Source organism: Erinaceus europaeus, chromosome 1 (genome assembly GCF_950295315.1).
Source record: "Erinaceus europaeus chromosome 1, mEriEur2.1, whole genome shotgun sequence".
NCBI lineage: Eukaryota > Metazoa > Chordata > Mammalia > Eulipotyphla > Erinaceidae > Erinaceus > Erinaceus europaeus.
The window spans coordinates 95,550,858-95,578,213 of record NC_080162.1 but is presented as its reverse complement, the minus strand read 5'-3'; the positions used below and the strand labels follow the sequence as shown (position 1 = coordinate 95,578,213).

Here is a 27,356-nt window from a genome sequence, read left to right as displayed (position 1 = left end):
ACTCCATTATCTTGAGGAATTTTCCATCTATTTCCGTTTTTTTGTAGTGTTTTGATTATAAAGGGATATTGAATCTTGTCAAAGGCTTTCTCTGAATCTATTAATACAATCCTATGCTCTTTGGTGTTGCTTTTATGATGAGGTGGATCACATTGATTGATTTATGAATAGTAAACCAACCTTGCATCCCTGGGATAAACTTCACTTGGTCATGATGAACAATCTTTATTAAAAAGATATATTAAATACAGCTTTATCCAGTTGGCTGGAATTTTGTTTAATATTTTAACATCAATGTTCATCAGAGATATCAATCTGTAGTTTTCTTTTTTTGTTGTATCCCTTGCTGCTTTTGGCATCAAGGTGATGTTGGCTTCATAGAAGCTAGAAAGGAGTATTCCTGTGTCTTCAATCTTTTTGAAGAGTTTTAAAAATAAGAGCTACTGTTTGTAGCTCAGATCCAGTCAGGCAAGGTCACCTGGATTCCCTCTGCATTCTGACAAAAGGTTCAGCCTGGGAATCTTGTTTGATGAGTGTGACTTCCCAAGGGAGGCCTCTTTGTCTCTGGCTGTTCCTATTTCCCAAATAAGCCACCTCTGGTCTACAAGATGGGTTTGGGATGCAATAGGAGACTCACCGCTCAGCCCTGCTTTGTCTTTTTCAGCACCTTTTTGCCAATTCATAGATAGGTTATAATTTTTCACTGTGGTTCCTCTTTGTCCCCTCCTCTGTAGTTTCTCCTACTGGCCTGGAAATCCTGCTTCCACATAGAATTACCAGGTTTTGAAGCATTTTTTTTTTGAGGAAAGTCAACCTGGGAGCTGTCTTCATGTAGCCATCTTGACTTTGCCCTCCTTTTTTCTTTCTGATATGGTGAATTATACTGATTGACTTGCAGATGTTGTGATGGACTATAGTCCATTGAAAATTCACCCTGTACTATCCTTTGCATTATTTATCATTTGTTGTCTTTTTAAAAATGTTTATTTATTTATTTTCCCTTTTGTTGTAGTTTTTATTATTGTTGTTACTGATGCTGTCGTTGTTGGATAGGACAGAGAGAAATGGAGAGAGGAGGGGAAGACGGGGGGGGAGGGGAGAAAGACACCTGCAGGTGGGGAGCCAAGGGCTCTAATAGGGATCCTTACCCCAATCCTTGGGCTTTGTGCCACATGCACTTAAACCGCTGTGCTTCTACCCGACCCCATCATTTGTTGTCTTATAAACCCTCTTTCTCCTTAGAATGTATGTCTGTGATGTGTGTGCAGTACAGATGTGTGAAACTATACACATGCACTGACTGCCAGATCAGCTGCCTCCTGCTGGCTGCCAGTAGGAGATATGTAAGACTTCATAATTCTCTTGTCTTAGATTCCAGGACTCTGAAGCATTTGATCTCATAGAATGTGGAAATACTCACTTTTCCCCATTCATGTCTTGTATACTGTTTTCTAGGCATAATTGTTAGTGCTTATAGCTTTTAACATTAAAACTTTTACCCAAGGAAAATACATATTTTGAGCGGATAATGAGGGAGTTAGTTCAGAAGGTAGCATGCAAGATCTCTTTGAGGTTTAAGACCTTAGTTCTACCCTTGACACCACATATGCTGGAAGGTAGCAGTGCTCTTATCTCTTTTTCTGTCTATATCTCATAAACAACTCTGAGAAAGAAAATAGCTGAGTTTATCTAATTGTAAGGTGTATAGTTATGATTTCTCTAAAACAATAATACTTTCTTTCAAAGTGATAGTCTTTGTCACTGGAAAAAGAGACTTCGATTAATGCTTAGGTGGTTGTGCCACTGCTTAAGGGAAAACAGCAACAATATAACTTTCTGTCTCATATCAGCAGATTACAAATGTGAATTTTTCTCTTTCTCAGGCGTAGAAATTGTTACTGATTTGGAACTAGCTCAGTTGGCTCAGGTTCAGCCACTGTTATGCAACTGTGATGAACCATCAGTCATCCAGGAATGCTTTAAAATGTTTGAAAAAAAAGCAGTAGACTATGAAATCATCAAGGAATTTATGGTAAATATTTTGGCCTTAACAAAAGTCTGTATGTTATTTATTTTCCCACTTTGCGAAAAGCGGAGTTCTTTACTAATTTTTAGACAGAGTCTATTGTTTCTCTTTTTAAATATTAAATTTGTTTTTAAACTAGTATGTATACATAGTAAAAGAAAAGGTCAAAGAGTTTAACAGGTTATAAAACTGACTTTCCAGGGGCCCATTCTCTCTATTAATTTTGTCCTATAAACTTGCATAAAAATTGTTCACTTAAGTTTTACTCACAATTCTACACCCTATTCTTTATAAATGTTACCTAATTTCCAAATGCATTATCAGTATGTCTACTTATACTTCATTCTTTTACAGTTTTGCAAGGTGGTTAGTTATATGAAGAACTTTACTGTAGTTTGTCCTCTATGGTGGACATTTAGGTTATTCTAGTGTTTGTTCTTATCAACAAAATTCTCCCCTTTTCATATGCCTCTGCATAATGAATCTTCTCAAAATGATTTCCTAGAGAGGCACCCAGTATTTTATTTTATTTTTTATATTTTTATTCATGGTCTAATATTTATTTACAAAATTACAAGATAACAGGGATACAACTCTGCACCATTCCCACCGCCAGAGTTCTGGATCCTCATGCCCTCTATTATAAGCTACAGCAGTTCTCTAAAGGTTACAGATATGGGTTAACTATTATTTCTACAACTGTCTGCCTATATTTGTACATATTTGTCCTCTTATTTTAAGGTCCCATCTTCTCTTCCTTTTGAAATCACACATACACCTAATACTGTATCCAAACGTCCCTTCCTTTTCCCTCTTCTCTCTCCAGGTGATGGAGTTGGCTTTCAGAGCCCTCTGATCAGCTTCCCCCAATCATTTCTCCCCCACTGGAATATGGTTCAAAATTATTAATTATTAAGGAATCTCTCCTTAAGCTCCTTGCTATCTATGAGCCACACATGTTTGCATTCACTGGTGATTTGGTGGGTTCCCAAGGTCGTTCTAGTCCTGTCTTGTTGCGATCCCAGGTGATCTCCTTTGGTATTCCTAGTTGACCCGGGAGAGGAGAAAAGAGAAACACAACTGCTGCTGTTCCATAGCCCTGCCTCTGTCTTTCTTTTTGTAGATGTGGCATATGACATTAATTGACTTGTGAAGGCTTAACCATCCCTCCTTCCCAGGGATAAGTCTCACTTGCTTTTTGATGGATTATTCTATCAGTATGTTGTTGGATTCTATGATCCAAGATTTTGTGGAGGATCTTTGTATCAATGTTCATCAGGGTTATAGGTCTATATTTTTGTTTTTTTGGTAGAGTCTTTTCCTGCTTTCCAGATCAGAGTGATAACAACCTTACATAATTTGCTCAGGAGTGTTTCCTTTTTTACCTGGAAGAGTTTGAGGAGAATAGGCATTCGTTCTTGGAATGTCGTATGGAATTCAATATTATAGGCAAATGGACCTTGACTTTAGTTCTTGGAAAGGGTTTTGTTTAATGTTTCAATTTTAGTACTAGTAGTTTCCTGTTTATTTACTTCCCCTTGTGTCAAGAGGAAGTTGGTATAAATCAGAGAATATGTCTCTTCTAGGTTATAATACTTATTTTCATATAGGTGTCTATAATAGTCTCACATGATCCTTAGTAACTCTGCATCCTCAGTTGTGATATCTTCTCTCTCATATCTGAGTGATTTTTACCGTGGCTTTCTATTTTTCTCCTACTGAGTGTAGCCAGTGGTTTATATATTTTATTTATTCTGCCAAAGCACCAGTGCTTAGTTTCAGTTATTTCTCTTGTGATTTTTTGTTAACTGTTTTATGATTTTGGTTCTGATTTTAACTATTTCTTTTTTTTTTCCTTTTTTTAAAATTGTTGCTGTTGTTATAGATGTCTTCGTTGTTGGATAGGACAGAGAGAAATGGAGAGAGGAGGGCAAGAAAGCGAGGGGGAGAGAAAGATAGACACCTGCAGACCTGCTTCACCGCCTGTGAAGCGACTCCCTTGCAGGTGGGGATCCGGGAGCTAGAACGGGATCCTTATTATTTTAACTATTTCTTATCTGCTGCTAAGTTCAGAGTATCTTTGCTTCTCCATTCTATTTGGTTTGGTTGGGTTCTTATATAGTTGATTAGTGATCTCTCCTATTTATTTTTTTTCCTTTTTGGGAGATTAATGGTTTACAGTAAACAGTGAAGTACAGTAGTTAGTGCATGTATAACATTTTTCAGTTTTCCACATGACAGTTTAACACTTTCTAGGTCTTCCTCTGCCATCATGTTCCAGGACCTTAAACCCCTACCCCCACCCCACCCCAGAGTCTTTTACTTTGGTTCAGTATACCAACTCCAGTTCAAGTTCTGCTTTGTGTTTTCCCTTCTGTCTCCTATTTCTTAGTGTGAGCCTATATTACTACAAACTCCCTTTCTTGACTGTTTTTGATGCATACCATAGGATCTGATAGCTTGTTTCTTCTCTATCATTAATAGTGAAGTAATTATTACCTTCTTTTGTTCATTCCTTTAATAACCAATGTGTTGTTCAGAAGCATGGCTTTTTAGTCTCCATATTTTGGAGGTCCATCTTTCTTCCTTCCTTCCTTTACGTTTTTGATTTCTTTTTTTAAAATTTATTTATTGGGGAATTAATGTTTTACATTCGACAGTAAATACAATAGTTTGTACATGCATAACATTTCTCAGTTTTCCATATAACAGTACAACCCCCACTAGGTCCTCTGTCATCCTTTTTGGACCTGTATTCTCCCTCCACACACCCCAGAGTCTTTTACTTTTGTGCAATACTCCAACTCCAGTTCAGATTCTTGTTAGTCAAAGTTCATGGTGCCAGTATGCTGGGCTAGCTTCACAGTGGTAGACAGATGACCAGGGACACAAGGCTGAGCGGAGAAACAATATTTCTTTATTCACGAGCCAACAATTCAAAAAACTAATCTAATCTAATCACCACACAATTCTGTCCTCCATCTTTTTCCTCCAGCCGCATATCAGGAACTCAGGAAGTATGTAGGATAGGGGGCGGGGGAAACTAACAAGGGCTAAACCAAATCTCCCGGAGGCAGGGGGAGTGAGACCAAACCAATGTAACAGAATGAACATGTAAATAGACCACAACGTCAAGCAATGTAACAGAAGGGATCCCAGCAGCAGAACTAGAAGCATATCAACAGGTTCTACTTGTTTTCTCTTCTGATCTTTTTTTTCAGCTTCTGCCTCAGAGTGAGATCATACCATATTCATCCTTCTGTTTCTGACTTATTTCACTTAACACAATTGTTCAAGCTCTATCCAAGATTGGCTGAAAATGGTGAAGTCACCATTTTAATAGCTGAGTAGTATTCCATTGTGTATATAGACCACAGCATGCTCAGCTACTCATCTGTTGTTGGACACCTGTTTGCTTCCAGGTTTTGGCAATTAAAAATTGTGTTGCTAAGAAATTATGTGTACACAGATCTTTGTGGATGGGTGTGTTGGGTTCTTTAGGATATATCCCCAGGAGAGGAATGGCAGGATTATAGGGTAGGTCCATTTCTAGCTTTCTGAGAGTTCTCCAGACTGTTCTCAACAGAGGCTAGACCAACTTACATTCCAACTAGCAGTGCAGGAAGGTTCCTTTGACCCCACAACCTCTCCAGCATTTGCTGCTGTTACCTTTTCTGATGTATGACATTCTCACAGGAGTGTAGTGATATCTCATGGTTGTCTTTATTTGCATTTCTCTGACAATCAAAGACTTGGAGAGTTTTTTAATGTGTTTAGCCTTCTGGATCTCTGCTGTGATGAATATTCTGTTCATGTCCTCTCCCCATTTTTGGATGGGGAGAGGACATTTGTTTCCTTGTTGTTGAGTTTGGCAAGCTCATTATTTATTTTAGTTATTAGCCTCTTGTCTGATATATGGCATGTAAAGATCTTCTAGCATTCTGTGAGGGGATCACTTTATTTGGGTATTGATTTATTTTGCTGTGCAGAAGCTTTTTAATTTGATGTAGTCCCATAGGTTTTTATTTGTCTTAGTCTTCTTTATAGTTGGATTCATTTCATTGAAGATATCTTTAAAATTTATGTGGAGAGTAGTTCTGCCAATATTTTCCTCTAAGTATCTGATAATTTATGGTCTAACATCCAAGTCCTTGATCCACTTGGAATTTACTTTTGTATTTGGTGAAGTATAGTGGTTCATTTCCATTCTTCTGCATGTTTCAACCCATTTTTTCCAACACCATTTGTTGAAGAGACTCTGCATTCCCCATTTAATAGTCTGGGCACCTTTGTCAAGGACTAGATGTCCATAGGTGTGGGGGCTTACTTCTAGGCTCTCAATTCTACTCCACTTGTCAGTGTGTCTATTCATGTTCCAGTACCAAACAGTTTTCATTTCAATGGCCCTATAATACAATGTGAGATCTGGGAGTGTGATACCTCTAGTTCTGTTCTTTTTTCTCAAGATTGTTTCGGCAATTCTAGGTCTTTTCTGGTTCCAGATAAACATTTGTAGCATTTGTTCTTTTCTCCTAAAAATGTGGTTGGGACCTTGATGGGGGTAGCATTAAATTTGTATATGGCTCTGGGTAGTATATCCATTTTGATGATGTTAATTCTTCCAACCCATGAACATGGAATATCTTCCCACTTCTTTGTGTCCTTTTCAATTTCAGTGAGTAGTGACCCATAATTTTAGTATACAAGTCTTTCACTTCTTTGGTTAGGTTTATTCCTATATATCTTACTGTTTTTGTTGCTGTAGTAAAAGGAATTGATTTCTGGATTTCAACTTCTTCTAACTTAGTGTTTGCATAGAGGAATGCCACTGACTTTTGTATGTTAATTTTGAGCCTGACACCTTACTGTATTGCCTGATGACTTCCAAAAGCTTCTTCCTGGATTTCTTAGGTTTTTCTATGTACACTGTCATGTCATCTGCAAATAGGAAGAGTTTGACTTCTCTCTTCCAATGTATATCCCTTTAATTCCTTGCTCCTGCCTGATTGCTATGGCAAGAACTTCCAACACTGTGTTGAATAGTAATGGTAATAGTGGGCATCCCTGGCTAGTACCTGATGTAAGGGGAAATGCTTCCAGTTTTTCACCATTGAGTATGATGTTGGCTGTAGATATGCACTATGTAGATTCCAGTATCTTGAGGAATTTTCCATCTATTCCAATTTTTTGTAGTGTTTTGATCATAAAGGGAAGTTGGATTTTGTCAAAGGCTTTCTCTTCAACTATTGATATGACTTTGTGGTTTTTGGTCTTGCTTTTATTTATGTGGTGGATCACGTTGATTGACTTATGTATATTAAACCAACCTTGTATACCTGGGATAAACCCCGCTTGGTCATGATCAACAATCTTTTTAATATACCGCTATATCTGGTTGGGTAGAATGTTGTTCAATATTTTAGAATATATGTTCATCAGAGATATTTATCTGTAGTTTTCTTTTTTGGTTGTGTGTCTGTTTGCTTTTGGTATCAGAGTGATGTTGGCTAGGGGTTTGTCCATCTTGTTTAATTTTTCAAAGAACCAACATTTGGCTTCATTGATCTTTTGTATGGTTCTCTTATTTTTGATGTTGTTTATTTCTGCTCTAATTTTAGTGATTTCTGTCCTTCTGGTTGCTTTAGGATTCCTTTGTTCCTCTTCCTCTAAGTCCTTAAGGTGTGCAGTAAGGTCATTTATTTGAGCTTTTTCTTGTTCTTTAATATGTGACTCTATGGCTATGAGTTTCCCTCTCAGTATGGTTTTAGTTGTGTCCCAAATATTTTGGTAGCTGGTGTCTTCATTTTCATTTGTTTCCAGGAACGTTTGAATTTCTTGCTTGAGTGTCTCTCTGACCCAGTGGATCTTAAGCAGTATGTTGTGTAGCTTCCAAATTCTGTTTTTTTTTTTTTTTTTTTTTTTTAGTAATTTTCTGTTTCTTGTTAAATGTTAGTTTTACTTCACTGTGGTCTGAGAAGGTACTTGGGATTATTTCAATGCTCTTGAATTTGTTGATGCTGTCTTTGTGGCCTAACATGTGGTCTAGTCTATTCTTGAGTATGTGTTGTGTGGATTTGAAAAGAATGTGTATTCCAGTTTTTTGGGGTGAAGAACTCTGAAAATGTCCAGGAGGTCTAGTCTGTCCATCTCTTCATTTAATTCTCTTGTTTCTTTGTTGATTCTCTGCTTTGTTGATCTAAGTGTGAGAGTGGGATTTTAAAGTCTTCCATGATTACTGTATTACTAATGATGTATTTTTGTAGTTCTTTCAGTAAGTATTTGATGTATTTAGATGGTCCCTCATTGGGTGCATAGATGTTAATCATTGTTAAATCTTCTTAATTGATTGATCCTCTAATCATTATGTAATGATCTTGCCTATATTTTATTACTTTAGTTAATTTAAAGTCTATGATATCAGAGATGAGAATGGTTGTTCCTGCCTTTTTTTGTGGTCCATTGGCCTGTAGGATAGTTTTCCATCCTTTCACTTTAAGTCTGTGTTTATCTTGTTGGATCAGATGTGATGCTTGCAAGCAGCATATGGTTGGGTTGGGTTTTCTGATCCATCCTTCCACTTTGTGCCTTTTAGTGGGTAAGTTTAAACCATTGACATTTATTGATATTATGGATTTAATGTGCCATTATTCAACAATTTTTTACTTGCTCTGATATATGGTAAGTATTATGGTGATGTTTTTGTTTATAAGAAGAGGTTTTTTAGAACCTGTTTCAGGGAAGGTTTGGTGATGGTTGCCTCCTTTAACTGTTGTTTGTCTGAGAAGGTTTTGATACCTCCATCTAGTTTGAATGAAAGTCTAGAAGGATATATTATCCTTGGTTGAAACCCTTTTTCATTCAGGGCTCGATAGATATCTTGCCATTCTCTTCTGTCTTTTAGAGTTTGAGTGGAGAAGTCTGCTGATAATCTTATGGGTTTTCCCCTGTACATGACTTTTTGTTTTTCTCTTATAGCCTTTAGGATCCTTTCTTTATCCTTACTTCTTTTCATTGTAACTATGATGTGTCTTGGTGTCTTCAGGTCTGGGCTGATTCTTATTGGGACTCTCTGGGCCTCTTGAATATTAATGTCCTTTCTGTTGTTTAGGTCTGGAAAGTTTTCTTTTATTATTTCCTCTAGAATGTTTACTTACCCTTCCTCTCTTTCTTCCTCTGGTAGGCTAATTATACGAATGTTACTTCTTTTGAGATCATCCCATATGTCTCTGTTGTTGTTTTCAGTGTCTCTCAATCTCTTTTTGAGCTCTTTTATCTCTTTCTTAGTTTTCTCTAGATCGTCCTCTGTCTGGCTAATTCTGTTTTCTGGTTCTGTTAGTCTGCTTTCCCTTCTCTCAGTTTCTTTCTTCAGTTCAGTTATAGTATTAGCTTGCTCTGCTAATTGGCCTTTTAGCTCAGCTATTCCAGCTTTTAATTCTCTAATTGCCTTGAGGTAGCTAGTATTTTCCTTGAGGGTCTCATCTGTTGTTTCCCTAATCCTGACAGCCGTTTCCTCCGTAGTTGTCTCTATTTCTGTGATTATAAGGTTTATTATTGCTTGCATACTTTTCTTATCTATGGTTACTTCTGACTGATTTGGAGTTTATTCTGGGATCCTGTCTTGATTCATTGTGGTTGCAGTTTTATTTGCTCTTCATTTAACCATTTTTTGATTGATGTGTTTTTTATTTTTCTGTTCTGTTGTTCCTCAGTTGTTGTGTTTTGAGTACAAGCCATGCTGTGTTAAATACGTTTATGACATGTGCAGTCACCAACCTCAGAAATTATATATAACTGTAGTAACTGAAGCAAGGATTGATGCAGTTTAACCAATACCAGTTAGCCAAACACCTCCAGTCCAAGTAAAAATGGCAACCAAATCCAAATGAAAGAGAAAGGAATATAGGGAAAGCAAGAATAGACAATTATGCAAATATACTGCCCACTGTAAATCCTAGGGATAGCAAGAGGAGAAAGGGAAGTAGAGAAGAGAGACACAGACAGAGAGTCCACTCTGAGTCAGATTTCTTCCTCAAAGTAATTCACAAATGGTATCAGTGAATTCAGAAAGCAGAAGAAGGAGGAAGGAAGAAAAGACAACAACAACAAGTAAAAAGAACAGTGAAAGAAGAGTTTGTTTTTTTTTTAATTAGCTAGGAGGAGGAAAAAAAGGTAGAGTGGATGGAAGAGGTAGAATGAAACCAGTTTCTCTCTCAATGGATAGGAAACCTAGTCACCTAGCAATGGAAAAAACAGTAACAGTTGATTTTGGTCTTCCTGAAGAAGGAGGGGGAAAAGGGACACACATATATATAATAGTAACAATAAAGTAGAATAGAGTAAAAACCCCAAACAGTCAGTCTGTAGCTTGACCGGCTCAGGATTAGCTCAGGAAGTCTGAGCAAAGACAACCAATTGTAAAAATAAAATAAAATAAAAAACCTCCAGGTATTCTTTCCTAGGCAGGGGTCAGGCTCTTTTGGCCATATATTTTGTCACTCAAATACAGCTCCAGCCACTTAGAAAAAGAAGAGAGAGAGAAAGAGAGAGAGAGAGAGAGAGGAGGAAATCAAATAGGAAAAGGATTGGAATGACACCCCTGTTGATCCAAGAATCTTGTTAAAGAAAAAAGCTCAGCAGGGAGCCTGCTAGGAGCAGCTCTCCAGCCCCTGGGGTCTGGTTATGGGGTTGGGGAGGGGTGCACCTCAAATAATCAGAAAACTTCCTTTCTTTTTCCTCCATTTTCTAACGCAAGATTGAGCCACAGGACCCCTTCTTGGTGTCACACTTAGGACTCCTTATTCACTGACCTGCTGACAACCCAGTATCCTACCCTATTCAGCCCCTGTTGTTGGAGCTCATGACAGCAGCTACATCCTGTAGGTGACTTTTTGTTTTTCTCTTGCAGCCTTCAGGATCATTTCTTTATCTTTATTCCTCTCCATTTTAAATATGATGTGTCTTCATGTCTTTAAGTCTGGGTTAATTCATTTTGGGACCCTCTGGGCTTCTTGAATCTTAATGTCTTTGATGTTATGTAGATTAGTTTCCAGCTATTATGTCCTGAAGAATGCTTTCTTCCCCTCCTTCTCTTTCTTCCTCTGGTAAGCCAATTATGTGTCTATTATTTCTTTTGAAGTTATCCCATAGGTCTCTGTTGTTGTTTTCTGTATCTCTTAATCTCTTTTTGAGATCTCTTACTTCTTTTTTAGTTGGCTCTCATTCGTCCTCGATCTTGCTAATTCTGTATTCAGCCTCATTTATCCTATTCTCTCTCCCCTCTACTATTTTCTGAAGTTCATCTATTTTGTTACCCTGTTCTGATACTGTTTTAGCTTGTTCAGCTAGTTGAACAGCTATTTCAGCTATTTCAGCTTTCAGCTCTCTAATAACCTTGAGATAATTAGTGTTTTCTTCCAGAATCTCATTTGTTGTTTCTGTATTTTTGATGAAAATTCTTTCAAACTCTTTACTCATTCCTGTGATTATTTCCATGTTTGGGTGTTTGGGTATTGACCTCATTATTTTATGCTTCACCCTTTTGGGGGCTTTTAACTTGACTCTTGTCCTAGTTCATTTCTCCAGTATTTCTTCTTGTTGGTTTAACCATTTTATATAGTTATGAGGTCCCTCTCTCGGTATTTTTCAAATTACTGATAACTCTTGCCTGATTGACTTGTGTCTACATAAGCTAATTAAAGAGTTCAAAGTTGGGGAAATTGACAGTTGTTTCAATATTATTTTAATCCCTGAGTTGGAACACAGTGGCTTTTGACACCTCTTATGTTCTTTTTCTTCCCTGTAGGCTATGGGAGCCTCAGGGCTTTTAAATTATAAGTAGGCCTACTTATAATTTAAAAGCCCTGAGGCTCCTTCACTACTGACCAAGAGATAAAGCAGGGTGGGGGAGAGATAGTACAGTGGTTATGCAAAGGTACTCTCAAACCCAAGGTTTCAAAGCTCAGTTCACCTCCTCTTCCAAGCCTGGCAGCATTGCTGGGCCCTGTGAGTTTCTATACGAGTCCCATTTATAGTTTGTAGCTTCTAGGCAACTATTGACTATGTTCTCATTAGGAGAACAACATGCAAAGGTTCTCACCACACAGCCCCACCACTAGGCCACCAAGGTATAGATCTTCTCCTGAGATTCCTGGTTAACTTTCTGTTCAGCACAGGGCCTCCTCCTCATAGCAATGGAAACTCACAGTTGCATTTGGTGAATATTAGTGGAATCCTCTCCTCCCTTTAGCCATATTTTTGTTGGTAAAATAGACTGGAGGTGGTGCCATAACTGGTAAACTGTCAGACTTTTACCAGCCATTTAATCTCTCCCTGAGCTCCTCTTTGTCCACGAGTCACACGTGTTTGCACTCACTAGTAGTTTGATGTGTTCCTGAAGTTGTTCTAGTCCTGCCTTGTTGTGGTCCCAGATGATCTCCTTTGGTATTCCTAGTTGACCCGGGATAGGAGTGGAGAGGAAAGGAGAGAAACACAACTACTGCTGCTGTTCCGTAGCCCCACGCCCGGAGGTCTGCCACCTGTTTTTTATTTCTAATTTCATATTATCATGGTCTGAAAATATGTGTTTTATGTTTTCAGTATTCATATATTTGTTAAGGCTGTCTTTGTGATCCAGAATATGATTAATCCTTGTAAGTATACTTATGTATACTTGTTAATAATGTGCATTCATTTATTTTGGGGTGTAATGTTCTGTATAAATCTCTATGGTCCATCTTGCTGATGGTTTCACTCAATACCACTATTTCCCTGTTGATTTTTTTTTGTCTGGATGTTCTGTCTTTTGCTATGAGGTTTGTTAAGATCTCCTACTATGATTATGTTGTTGTACATATCTCACTTAAGTAAAGTAAGTACTTGTTCTACATATTTGGTACATTTTTGTTCAGAGCATATATATTTTTGATGATTATGTTTTCTTGTTGGATTGATACTTTAACTGCTAAGTAATGTTCCTGTCTGTCTGATTACTTTCTTTTCCTGAAAGTCCATTTTATTTGAAAACACAAAATCTGTTCCTGTCCCTTTTTTTCTGCATTATTGGCTTGGAACATCTTACTCCAACCTCTCTCTTTAAACTCATGTTTGCCTTTTTGGATGTGTGTTTCCTAGAGACACAGAATAGACAGATTTTGTTCTTTAATTCATTCAGTTATTCTGTGTCTTTTGTCTGGTGAATTTAGGCCATTCAAATTTAGGGACTTAGGGTATATATATATATTACTATAATAATAGTATATATTATTATATATACTATTATTATAGTAATATATATATTAATATATATATTACTATAATATATATATATTACTTTCATTCTGATTTTGTTTTCAGGCTGTTTTAAATAGTTGATTCTTTTCCCATTTAGCTCTATCATTTTATGTGGATGGATTTTTATGATGATATCCTCACTTATTTTACTTGTACTTTTTCTAGGTCTATGCTTCATATTTTTATTATGGTTACCATAAGTATAATAACTAGTATATTATATCTAATAAAGTCTTTTTAAAAAACTGGCCTTGATTTATTCACATTTGATAATACCACTATGTCCATTATTTCCTTCCTTGTTCTTTATGGTTTCTGTTGAGTTTTAAGTTCTACTCTATGGATCACCTAACTTAGAATGTGTAGTCCTTTGCTTCTTTTCCTGTAGTACTTCTTCTGGTATGTCTTGCAAGGCAGAGTTGGTGGTGGCAAATTCCATTAGCATTTGTAAGTTTGATTAGACCTTTATTTCCCCCCTTATAGATGAAGGATAATTTTGAAGTGTAGAGTAAATTTCGCTTGTAGTTTATATCTTTTTTTTTTTAATGCTACACTTCATTGCAGAGTGTATTGCCGAGTTATAACATTTAATATTTTGAATATATCATTGCACTCTCTCCATACCTCTAGGGCTTATGATGAGAAGTCTGATAAAAGCCTGATAACTCTACCTCATATGCTACACTACTTCTTTCCTTTTCCTAGCAATCTGCCATGTTTTTACTTTCTCATTGAATTTTGACAGTTTCATAATGATGCCTTGGTGTTGGTTTTTATACAACCAGGAAGAGAGTGTTCATTCTGCTTCCTGTATGCTTATGTTCTGAGGTTTACCCAAGTAAGAAAAATTTTCAACTATGATTTCCTTGTATATGGTCTTTATTCCCTTCACACTTTCCTATTCCTTAGGAATTTCTATCACTCTTACATTTGACCTTTTGTTGGAGTCTGCTATTTCACAGAGTTTCTTCATTATTTCTAAACCTTTTGTCACCATCATCTTTAAATTGACAGAGTAAACTCTTTCTATTTCTAGTTTGGATATTCTCTCCTCTATGTGAGTTAGTTTACTTCCAAAACTTCCTACTTAATCCTGTACTGATTCAAAATACCTTTGAGACCCTGCAACTCTGTTTGAATTCTTCCCATACTATATATATATAACTCCTTAGTGAACTCTGTTTAGAATTCTTTCGTATTTTCTAATTTTTAGTGTAATCTGTTTGGAGCTCTTCTTTTTATGTTCCTAACTTCTTAGTAAAATATTCTTTCAGTTTTTGAATATGATTCTAATGGGTATGACCTTGCACTTCAAAGTTGTCTTTGTTTACATTTCCTTCTTAATAAGTGATGATGAACATTTTTCATATACTTGGTGACTATCATCTTTGTTGGTCTTTTCAGCTCCATTTCATAATGGCATTAGTTGCTTGGCTGTTGTTGTTGAGTGTTGTGGTTTCTTCTTAGGTATTGGAATTAGTTCTTTGTCAAACATATGTTGTTTATTTCCACATTTGCTTCCATACTCTGAAATTGCCATTTCAAATATGTCTCTGAAACTAATATTATGGAATGTTTACCTATGTTTTCTTCATTGTAGTTTATGGTTTTGTATTTAATATTAAATCCTTGATCTACTTTCAGTTAACTTAAGTGCAAGGTGTGGGATAGTGATCCAGTTTCATCATTTTTGCATGCTACTCACTTCCCAGTTTCCCTAATAGTATTCGCTGAAGATATTTTCCTTTCTCCAACTTAAGCATTTGACTTCTTTGTTATAGATTGACTCTCTGCTGTTTCTTGTGTTCTGTGTAGGTAGGCTCTTTTTACCTAGAGTTATAATATTTCACATCTATTTCTAATACTTTTAATATGTTTTTATGTATAAATTATTGGCCCTTCTAGAATATATATTTTTGACAAAGTATTTGGTAGGGATCCAGCATCATATAGCTACTAAGTTGTCTCTAAATCCTCTTGAATAATCTTCTCCAGAGATATAAATTGCTAATTTTATCACATACTGGACTCCCATATGTAATTTTAATTTGTTGTTGTACTTTTTCTATTGATTTGTTGATTTATTTCTTCATATGCTAGTACTTTTTCTTTCTTTCCACTAGATAGAGGGTGAGGGACAGAAGGGGACACTGCAGCACTACTCCAATTCTCATGAAGCTTCTCCCTGTAGGAACTCCCATGTGGTGGCCCACAACTTGAACTCAAGTTCTTGAGCATGGTAATGTGTACACTTTACTGGGTGAACCACCTGCTAGCCTCCACCCCCTCAATTTCTATTATATTTAAAACAAGATCTTCTTAGATAGTTTTAGTTTCCTTTTGGTTTAGGTCATTTGGTCTGTGTTCTTATTAGCATGTTACTCACTGTTTCCCCAGGAAGATTGTATGCCTCCTTACTTTTATCCCTTTCATCTTTCCTGGGAGCAATAGCAGTTCATCTTCCCTCCATATATGCAAGCTTTTACGTAACTAGCTGTAGGCAGCCCTATTCATGTGCTACCTCCTTTGTGGTAGATTTTCTTCCAATACCATCAGGTATGATCTAGGACTATTGTTTATATTAATGTCTCTGGAAATAACCCACAAATCAGCTTCTCTAATTGTTCCTTTAACCCCTTAAGAATGAAGCTATTTTCAGATTCATCATTTTATTCCAACATTTAGAGTAGTGTTGAGTGCATGGTAAATATTTCAGTTGCTGCTTATTAAGTCCCTATTTAGCTGAGGAAATTTTAATGGTCAAAATCTTTTTTAAAAACCTACAGGTGTCATATAAAAATGTCACAGTCTGACTAAAAATAATGTAGGATTAGAATACCATATGGGAAATTTCTAATTAGGAATGATTGTTTGTTTGGTTGAGCAAGGACTTAGCACTTTCACAGTTTAGGCACTCAGGGTCACTTTTTACATACTGATAGAGAGTCAAAGATAGATAGATAGGGACCATAGTTCCAGTTCCATAACATCTTCCAGGTATTCAAACCTGGGGCACACACTTGGTAGGCATATAACCTACTCAGTGAGCTATCTCTCCAGCTTTAAATTTTCTTTTGAAAAGATTCTTTAACTGATAACATAACAATAACTTCTTTATCAAACAAGGAGTAGATTGTGAAACTAATTATATATTTTTTATGTTTCATAGCTATAAATTTTTGTTCATGTATAGGTTCTAAGAAATAAACACTTGTACTGTTGTTTTTTTTAATAAAATTATGTTTATGTAAAACAATTTTTAATACAAAAGTTCAAGGAAAAACTACATCCAGAGATTCTAACATTTTATTATTTAATAGAAAATGACTCTACTTTACAACATCTGACTATATTTGATGTCAGTTCATGTCATTTAAGAGTTTTAGGTATTATGAACACTAAACAAAAACAGTATTTTTACTTTTTGTTATAATAACTAAATGACTTATGTATTTCTTACCTTTTAAAGTATTTAGAGGATCAGAATCAACCTGGTGAGTTCTACTGTGGGAATGAACCATGCAACAGAGATAAAAACAGATACCGAGATATTCTTCCATGTAAGCTTAAAATGCTTTTGATTATTTTTCTGTTTAAATTTTGGAAAAGATAAAAATGGGTTGGGTATAAGGCTTTTATTTCAATCCATGACTGTGGTGAAGAACTCTGATAGTTAGTAGTGTGTGACCTGGGTATAGTCATGGTTGTTAGGGCATGGTGAAGATCTTTAATTTCAGGTACTTCTTCTAGTTCTGGTCACAGAGTTTTTACAGTATTTCTTCAATTTATTCTTATAACAAACTTTAAAAATGATCCCTGAAAATATAGTCTTTCAACTTGTTCTTACTCCAGAAACCATGAACCTTCTTAAGCATAAAGTCTGAGATTTCTTTTACTTTTGATATCCCAAGTCCTGATCACCTACCCTTAACTATTCTGTGTAGACACACAAGTAAAATGGATCCATTTATGTCCTTTGTCCTGGACTCTAAAGCTTTAAAACTACACACAAGCACACACACACACACACACACACACACACACACACACACACACACACACAGAGAGAGAGAGAGAGAGAGGGAGAGAGAGAAGAAGGAAAAGAAAAAGCTATCCTTTAGTTGTTGCCAATGGTCTCTACACATAGTTTTCCTGGGCTTGGTGAATGAAACTAACGTCATAACTTCCCTTTGGGCTACTTAAACTACCTCTCTATCTCAGGCTATCAAAGAGCAGAAACAAAACATAACACCAGTTTAATCCTGTCAAGAAATCTCGTGGTTGTCTCCATATTCCTTTCAAAGTAGTTTCTAAATTAAATTTGAAACTTTTCTTTCTCCAACATGATCTTCTACCTTCACTCTGTAGCTATCTAGTTGTCCAGTTTAGAGATCTTTGAGTCACCTGCAATGTACAAAATTAGTCACAAAGTCCTTTTGAATTTACCATGCTAGTATCTCTGGCATCCCCATCCCCTCACCTCTGGACTCCTATTGCTACTCATTTAGGTTAGCCTGTCTCAGTCAGTCTCTGTTTCCTTCATTGCCTTTACACACATCTACTGCAGAAACTACAAAATTAGATTTCCTAAAATGCAAATTGAACATCTTAGTCTCCTTTTAAAGTTCTGACCCTCTGTTATTATCATGTAAATTTATTTATCAGGACATAGTTTTATTATTATTATTATTTATAAAAAGGAAACATTGACAAAACCATAGGATAAGGGAGGTACAACTCCATACAATTCCCACCATCAGAACTCCATATCCCATCCCCTCCCCTCTCCTCTTCTGATGGCTTTCCTATTTTTTATCCCTCTGTGAATATGGACCCAGGCTTATTATGGGATACGGAAGATGGAAGGTCTGGCTTCTGTTATTGCTTTCCCACTGAACATGGGCATTGACAGGTCGATCCATACTCCCAGCCTGTCTCTCTCTTTCCCTGGGCTCTGGGGAAATGGGGCTCCAGGACACATTAGTGGGGTTGTCTATCCAGGGAAGTCTGGTTGGCATCATGGTAGCATCGGGAACCTGGTGGCTGAAAAGAGAGTTAACATATAAAGCCAAACAACTTGTTGACTAATCATGAACCTAAAGGCTGGAATAGTACAAATGAAGAGTTGGGGGGGGGGGTCTCCATTTTGTAGATAGCTAGTAGACCTATTTTAGTTCTACCTCAAAGGGCCTGTGACTATACTAGTTTTTGGTTTTGTTTTGTCCCTGAGCCTGAAATCTGATATGCAGGTGGATCCAAATTATTGTCTGGGGAGATGATGTCATGAGGACATAGTTTTATGCCTTTTGCCTCAGTTGTCCCACAGAGCTTTTTCTAGTCTCTGGAATTCACTTTTTTTCCCCTTGTCCCAGGTTCTTTGAACTTAAGATTCTTTTAAAAACAATCTTTTTTTTTTTTTTTTTTTTTTTGCTGAAGTAATTCTGAGTTTTCTTTCAAAGGAAAGTTTGGTGTCTCATTAGCAGTTTCATAACCATCTTGTGACTACGCTCCAATACTTACTTAACAGACTGTCTTTTCATTATCTATTTATAGCCTTGTTTCTTCCACTAGACTTGAGGTGGCTATCATTAATATAAATATCAGAGAAAAACACAGCCACTGCTATGATTGAATAAATGCCTTCATGTTTAGTTTATTTATTCAGATCTAAAGTGACCTCATTATTTAAAAATTAACAAGTCAATTTCCCAACATAATTAAAATAATTTATTCTACTCTGAAGATAGCAATACCAGTAATTTGATGATACTTAAAAATATTAAAGGTCCCAATTATATAATTTCTATGCCTCTATGTGTCACTACATTTCTCTGTCTCTATATTATTATTATTATTACTATTATTATTTTTTTAACCAGAGCACTGCTCAGCTCTCATTTATAGTGGTACTAGAAATTGAACCCAGGATCTCAAAGTCCCAGGCATGAAAGTCCTTTGCATAACCTATATACTGTCTCCTAGCCCTTCCTTAGTTCTTAGAGAAAATGCCAACAGTCCCTTAAAAGGAACATCATAGGGTTATAAGAAACACCTTTTAGGATGTGATGCTTATCTAACATTTAGATTGAATTCTTTTTTCCAGATGTGGAACGGTAACAATAAGAGAGCCACACAAATACAATACAAAACAGTGAGATTAAATGATTAAAGCTACGGAACATTTCTTAACATATTTGCTTTTCTATTAAAAGAAAGTCACCTGTTTTCCTTTACCTTATTTTAAAATAATTAAAAAATTAAAATATTTTATTTTATTTATCAAGGACATAAATTGAGAGGGAAGAGGAAGACAGAGGATAGAGAGGAGAGAGAGAGAGAGAGAGAGAGACTTGTATTACTGCTTCACCAGTTAAGAAGCTTCCCCATGCAGGTGGGAATATGGGTCCTTGTGCACTGTAATGTTTGCACTCTGCCAGGTGTGCCACCACCTGGCCCAGTCAGTTGTTTTTCAATAAAACTCTATTTTAAAGTCCATTGATTTATTTACCTCACACCACAGTGTCATGTATTTATTTTTGTCTTTGTTTTTGTTGTCACTGAGACTTAAGGGGGAGGAGACTGGAGAGGAAGGGCAACAAGAGACTGAAGCATCATTCAGTGCTTGAATCTGAGTCTTATGCGTGACAAAGCAGGAGCACTTTTCCAGTGAGCGAGTTCTTTTTCTGGTCCTACCCTATGATTTTGTCTAACATTAGCCAACATAAGTGACAATAATAAAAGGTTTCTTTGATTCCTTCACATATTTCTTACATTGATAAGGAGAGTTCCTGAAGAGTTATATTAAGAAATCCAGAGAAATTCCAGCCCCCGGCCCCCACCTGCAGCGGGGTAGGCTTCACCAGTGGTGAAGCAGTGCTGCAGGTGTCTCTCTGTGTCTCTCTCTCCCTCTCTGTTTCCCCTTTCCTTCTCAATTTTTCACTGTCTCTATCTAATAAATAAATAAAGATAATGAACAAAAGAAATCTAGAGAAATATTAGTTTTCCCTTCCTCTTCAAGTGCTGAGAATGCCAAGTGGGGCGAATTCACAAGTCTCGGGACACTGTAAGTACAGATGGTTCTCATTTTGCTCGGTTCCTATATGCACATACTTTGGCTTCTGTGCTCAGTTGAGTGTGCTCAGCAACACAGTTGAAATTTCAATCATGATGTATTGACTGTGATGACATCAAGGACAAACCTCTAGCTTTTATTGTGCAGATCACTTTGGAAGTAAAGATGTGCATCGTGACCAGTGATTAGCTGTGCCACTTCCTTTAAAATATGTCAACAGGGGGAGCCTGCTGTAACACAGCAGGTTAAGTGCAGGTGGTGCAAAGTGCAAGATCCAAGCCCCAGGCTCCCTGCCTACAGGGGAGTCACTTCACAGGTGGTGAAGCAGGTCTGCAGAGATCTTTCTCTCCCCCTCTCTGTCTTCCCCTTCTCTCTCCATGTCTCTCTGTCCTATCCAACAACAATGACATCCATAATAACTACAACAATAAAACAACAAGGGCCACAAAAGGGAATAAATACATACATATAAAAATATGTCAACAGTTGGCCAATGTGTACATGTTCTTCAACTCACACAGTGACAGCAAAGCATGTAATTATGCTCTCTCATTACCTGTCAATGACAAATCACACAATGTTTTACAAAGATAATCAGAAGAGAAAATGCATCTGTGCGTTTCTGTCTCACTCTTTCTTTCTGGAAAGTTAGCTCAGAGTGATGAAGCTATGGAGTTGATATCCCTTCCCCCTACCCAAAGAATAAGAAACCAACAGTGGGGCTGGGGAGACAGCATAATGGTTATGCAAAAAAACTTTCATGTCTAAGGCTCTGAGGTCCCAGGTTCAGTCCCCAGCACCATCATAAACCATAGCTGAGCAGTGCTCTGGCATTTCTTTCTGTGTGTCTCCCTCTTTCTATCTCTTTCTTTTAAAATAAGTATATATATATATAAAACCAACAGTAAGAGAAATACTTTCAAGACATTTAACTGACAAAGAACTTACATTAAGAATATATTTTAGGGGGCTGGGTGGTGGTGCAATGGGCTAAGTGCACATGGTTAGAGCCACTGGCTCCCCACCTACAGAGGGGTCACTTCACAAGTGATGAAGCAAGTCTGCAGCCGTCTTTCTCTCCTCCTCCCTGTCTTCCCCTCCTCTCTTGATTTCTCTCTGTTTTATCCAACAACAGTAATGGCAACAATAACAGCAACAACAGTCTATCTTTCTCTCCCCTTCCCTGTCTTCCTCTCCTCTCTTGATTTCTCTCCGTCTTATCCAACAACAACAATGGCAACAATAACAGCAACAACAAAGGCAATAACAAGGGCAACAAAATGGGAAAAATGATCTCCAGGCACAGTGGATTCATGGTGCAGACACTGAGCCCCAGCGATAACCCTAGAAGCAAAAAAAGAATATATTTTAAAAATTCCTGTAAATATCTAAGTGCAAAAAACTCTGCAACTGGGGCCAGGTGGTGGTGCACCTGGTTAAGCAAACATGCTACAATGCACAAGGATCCAAGTTTGAGTCCCTGGTCCCCACCTGTAGGGGAGAAAGCTTTCTGAATGGTGAAGCATTGTTGCAGGTGTCTCTCTGTCTCTCTTCCTTTCTGTCACTCCCTTCCCTCTCAATTACTGGTTGTCTCTATATAATTAATAAATAAAGATAATAAAAAATTTAAAAAGACAGTTACTTCTACAAAAAAACAGAACTGTAGCCAAAAGACAAGCAAACCCATTAAAAATGGGGGCGTGGACTGGACACAAATTTTCAGCGAAGAATAGATCCAAAGGGCTCACAAACATGAAAACACGCTTAAATGAGAAATGTAAATAAAGATGACCATAAGATATATCACCTCACACCTATGAGAATGTTATGCCCTTAAAAAGACAGGCACAATAAATGCTGGCAAGAATCTGAGGGAAAAGGAAGCCTTCTACACTACTGGTGGGAATGTAGGTTGGTCCAGTCCCTGTGAAAAACAATCTGGAAATTCTTCAAAACACTAGAGATTGACCTACTTTCTGATCTAGCAAGCCCTCTCTGGGGATCTATCCAAATAACATAGAGACACCTATCCAAAAAGAAATACGTGCACCTGCATTCATAGCAGCACTATTTATGTTAGCTCAAATTTGGCAACAACCCACTTGGAAACAGTGGGCAAGCAGGTAAGAAAGTTGTGGTATATTCATACACAGTGTGATACTATGCAGCAATAAAATGATGAAATCATCTTTGGGAGTCAGGCAGTAGCACAGTGGATTAAGTGCAAGTGACATGAAGTGCAAAGACCAGCTTAAGGATCCAGTTCCAGCCCCCAGCTCCACACCTGCAGGGGAGTCGCTTCACAGGCAGTGAAGCAGGTCTGCTGGTGTCTAACTTTCTCTCCCCCTCTCTGTCTTCCCCTCCTCTCTCCATTTCTCTCTGTCCTATCTAACAACGACAACATCAATAATAACAACAATAACTACAACAACAATAAAAAGGGCAACAAAAGGGAATATATGTATATGTAAATTTAAAAAAAGAAATCATCTTCTTTGTTTGAAACTTGAAGGAGCCATGTTACGTGAGATAAGCCGGAAGGAGACGGACTAATACCAAAATGATTTCACACATTGGTGCAAACTAAGAAACATGAAAACGAAAGGGAAAGCACAAGGTAAAACTAGGACTGACTGGAGTAAAGAGCTCTGGTAGAAGGAGAGATTAGGCTGGTGGGGAGAGGGCATCCAGGACCCAGCATAATGTACTGGAGAAAGATCTGGATGGGTTGCGGGAGATGTGGGCAGACATCTACCATGGAGAGATAGTTTGCACCGATGTATCCTGTAAACTATTATTTCCCCCAATTACATTTATAAAAATATTTCTGGACTTTCGTGGTGCACTGTAGGAATATACCCCATGTAATCTTACAACTACTACTAAATAACAAGTAACAATTTTTAAAAAGAGATAACCTCAGGAGTGAAAGTCTTGTGAGACAGAAATGAGTGGTAGAAGAAATAGGTGACCAGAAATCTGTTGACATTGCCACTAATGAAGAGATATGAAGGTAAAAGATAATCAAGGTAAAAGAACCTGTTCAAAGGGAATTTACTTACATAAATCAGCAAATGTAACAGATGAGTGGCTGAATAAGTTGTGGCATATACACACAATGGAATATTACTCAGCTCTCAAAAGTGGTGAATTCACCTTAATTCCCTCATCTTGGATGGAGCTTGAAGAAAACATGTTAAGTGAGATAAGCCAGAATGAGAAAAATGAAGATGGGATGAGCTCACTCATAGACAGAAGCTGAAAAGGAGAAAGAAGAGAAAACACAAAGCAGAACTTGAACTGGAGCTGGTATATTGCACGGAAGTTAAAGACTCTGGGGTGAGGGAGGGGAAGTTCAGGACCTGGAACATGATGGAAGAGGAGGACCTAGAGAGGGCTAGATTGTTGTGTGTAAACTGAGAAATGTTACACATGCACAAACTGCTGTATTTCACATGGACTGTAAACCATCAATCTTCCAATAACAAAAAGAAAAATAGAATAATATGAACAATGATAATAAATAAAATGTAAAAGACAAAAATCAGGAAATGTTACATAAAGGATGAAGATGCCCCATAGGAAATTATGTCAACAAAACATCTTTACATTAAAGAAATTCTTGGTACTGTTCAACTACACTGTAAACCTGAAAAATAAAATAGTGAATATTGACTGAGATTTGGAAAGAAGCATGACAATCCAACAAAGCACAGAAAAGAGATGCACTATGCACTGAATTTGACCATGAAAAGTTTATGTAAACTGTTCAAACTATTCTTTAAGAATATTATTTTTTATAAATTAAATACTTTAATTATTAGTGTTTCTGACATTTTATATTTCATTATCCTAAATAATAGCATATGCTATTTTTTTCACTTCCATATATATTTAGAGCCAATAGTCTGGACAAATATTTAAGGGTTGTAGAACAACACTAAGTTATTCTCTATTTTCTAATATTAAGGTGTTTTTGCACAGCACCAACCTGTTTGGTCATATTTATATCCCTGTGTGGTGTGCACACAAAGTAAACATAGATATTATGTAATCCAGGGATTTTTCAGGCATTAAAGATAGTGCATCATATTTCTATGGTATTTCACAGTCTACAATGTATTTTAAAATGCCTTTTTGAAAAAGTATTTATTTGTAGAGGGAATGGGCAGTGGGATGTCTGGTTGGTTGAGTACACACATTACTATGCACAAGAACCCTAGTTCAAGTCCCAACCTGCAATGGAGGGGGTGCTGTAAATGGTGAGACAGGGCTTCAGATATCTTTCTCTCTCCCTCTCTGCTTCTCCTTTCCCTTTCGATTTTTCTTTGTTCTATCTAACTAGAAAGGAAGGAAGGAACGAAGGAAAAGAAAGAAAGGAAGGAAGGAAGGAAGAAAGGGAGAAAGAAAGAAAGAAAGGAAGAAAGAAAGAGAGAAAGAAAGAAAGAAAGAAAGAAAGAAAGAAAGAAAGAAAGAGGAGAAGGAAAAAAGACCTCTGGTTGTTATAGATTCATACTGCAGGCACTGATTGCCAGTGATAACCCTGCTGGTGAAGGAAAAAAGAAAGTTTTACTTGTTAATGAGAACGAGAGAGGGAGAGAGAATCAAAGAATCACTTTGGAATAATGAAGTCAGTTTTTTTTTTTCACTTCATCTTGGAAAGAGCTTGAAAGAATGATGTTAAGTTAATTAGCCAGAAAAGGAAGGATAAATATGGGATGATCTCACTCATGGGCAGAACTTCAAGAAACAAGAACAGGAAGAGGAAACATGAATTAAAAGTTGTGCTGGTTTGGTGTACTGCACCAAAGCAATAGACTCTGAGAAAGGATAGGGAGAGGGGTGGGAGCAGGGAGGCTTTCAGGTCATGGTACGTGATGGTGGGAAGGACCTAAGCTGGGGGTGAGAGTGCTCTCCAGAGGCCTGTCATGTGAAGATGGGGAATTGTACTCATGTACTGACAACTCTACCATAAATCATTAACGTCCCAATAAAAAAAAATCACTAAAAAGAAAAGAAAAAATTAGCCTCTCAAAGGAAAAGTTAGGTTTTCTTCTTAGAACTGCAACTCTAAATATTTTTTCCTTTTGACTATTTACCAAAGAATATAACACCACTACTTGGAAGAAATATACACAATCCATATTTATAGCAGGACTATTTACAAAAGAATTGAAAACAGCCAACTGCCCAGTGATGGATAATTGAGTAAAGAAGATGTGGTACTTACACAGAATGGAATACTACTCAGCTGTTAAAAAGGATGAAATTCTGTCATTTATGTACATAGAAAGCATTATTCTTAGTGAAATAAACAGATGGAAAGAGACAAACAACTCAGAACATCTTGTACACGTGGTACATAATGAAATAAGAAAATGATTAAATGAAATAAGCGTTTAGTGACTATGGAGGTAGCTCAACAGGTCAAGTGTATGCCTTGAATGTATGAGGCCTCTAGTTTCATTTGCTCTTTCTCTGATATAAAATTAAATAGAGCTTTGGAAAGTATATTTTAATAGTTTTTAGTAATATAATTAAAAGATAAATTAATAGCTAATGAAAGCAAAGGAGGAAGGTGGGTGCATTGGGTAAAGATAGGATTAGACTCCCCCCAGCCCCCTAGAAGCAATTTTCCATCTTTCTTTCTTTCTTTCTTTCTCGCTTTCGCTCTCTTTCTCTCTTTTTCCATTTTTTATTGGAGGCATTAATGGTTTACAGTCAACAATAAAATATAGAAATAAAACCAAAAAATACAGTAGTTTATACATAATAACATTTCTCAGTTCTTCACATGACAACTCAACCCCTTCTAGGTCCTCTGACATCATATTCCAAGTAAACCCTCCCCTTCAGCCCAGAGTCGTTTACTTTGGTGCAGTACATCAAAGGATTAGACTAATAATTATAAATTTTATTTATTGTGGAAAGATAACAATATATCATCCTGCACTCCAGAAACGTACAAAAAAACTGAAAAAATGAAAGATAAAATGCCTTGACTTTATCTCTTCCCACCTCTCCTAATATTTTTTTTAATGAAGAGCCCCTGGGGAGGGAGGTAGCACTGTCATTATGCAAAAGACTTTCATGCCTGAGACTCCAGGGTTTCAGATTCAATACTAGGCATCACCATAAAGCAAAGCTGAAAAGTGCTCTGGTGAAAAGATAAAGGGGGAAAAAATGAAGAAGTAAGGAAAGAAGAAAGGAAGAAAGGAAGGAAAGAAGTCTGAATGAACCAAATCCTCTTGGATGCAGGATAACATTTAAATGTCTCATGGACCCACTTCTTATCCCTTCTTTTCTTTTATTTTTTCTTTTTCCTTTCTTGTCTTTTTCTTTCTTTTCTTTTAGTTTATTTAATAAGAGGAGAGAGAGAAAGAGAGAGAGAGACGACAGTGGGAAGAGAGAGAGAGAACAGTGGAGAGAGAGAACAAAACACTCTTCTACCATCCATGGAGTTTCCTTGCTGCCTACAATGGTGTTCTTGTCCCCACAAATATAAGACAATGTCTCTGCCACTGAGCCAACAGAAGTATTAATTCTCTTACTCAACAGAAGTATTAATTATGTTTTTATTCAATACTGGGGAACAAATCTAAGGGTTCTACATGTGCAATATGACTCAGCCACCTCCTGACCTAGTTGTTATTCTTTATTTAGAGAGGGAGAGAGAGAATGGGAGGGAACAGAGAAGGCACCAAACCATCACTCTATCATGTTGGAATTATTTTGGTGTTGCCCTTGGTCCTTTCATGAATACCGGGGGTTAAAGCAAAGTAAGGTGGCCATTCTATCTGTAGAGCCACCTCACAGGTGCCCTATAGGAGTCTGCCTGTCTGTCTGTCTGTCTGTCTGTCTGTCTGTATGTATGTATGTATGTATTTAGTGGGGCCAGAGTTTCATGCATGCTCTTGGGCTACTTTTTCATTCAGATAAACATAAAGAAAGAGACAGAGGGAGAACACC

At 37.0% G+C, this 27,356-nt stretch overlaps 1 protein-coding gene across 3 annotated transcripts in view; it reads left to right on the top strand.

The window, feature by feature from the left end:
* Window positions 1–22,988, top strand: part of PTPN20 (protein tyrosine phosphatase non-receptor type 20) — a 92,849-nt gene extending 69,861 nt beyond the window's left edge. For 2 of the 3 annotated variants that reach the window (XM_060191242.1, XM_060191237.1), the window contains 3 exons: window positions 1,884–2,032; window positions 15,439–15,554; window positions 16,785–16,870. In XM_060191242.1, coding sequence (XP_060047225.1) covers window positions 1,884–2,032; window positions 15,439–15,549 — 260 coding nt within the window. In that variant the 3' untranslated portion in view covers window positions 15,550–15,554; window positions 16,785–16,870. Of the gene's footprint in view, window positions 1–1,883; window positions 2,033–15,438; window positions 15,555–16,784; window positions 16,876–22,899 lie in introns of those variants that run through there. The other variant, XM_060191247.1, reaches the window with a different exon arrangement.
* The last annotated feature ends 4,368 nt before the right edge of the window (window positions 22,989–27,356 follow it).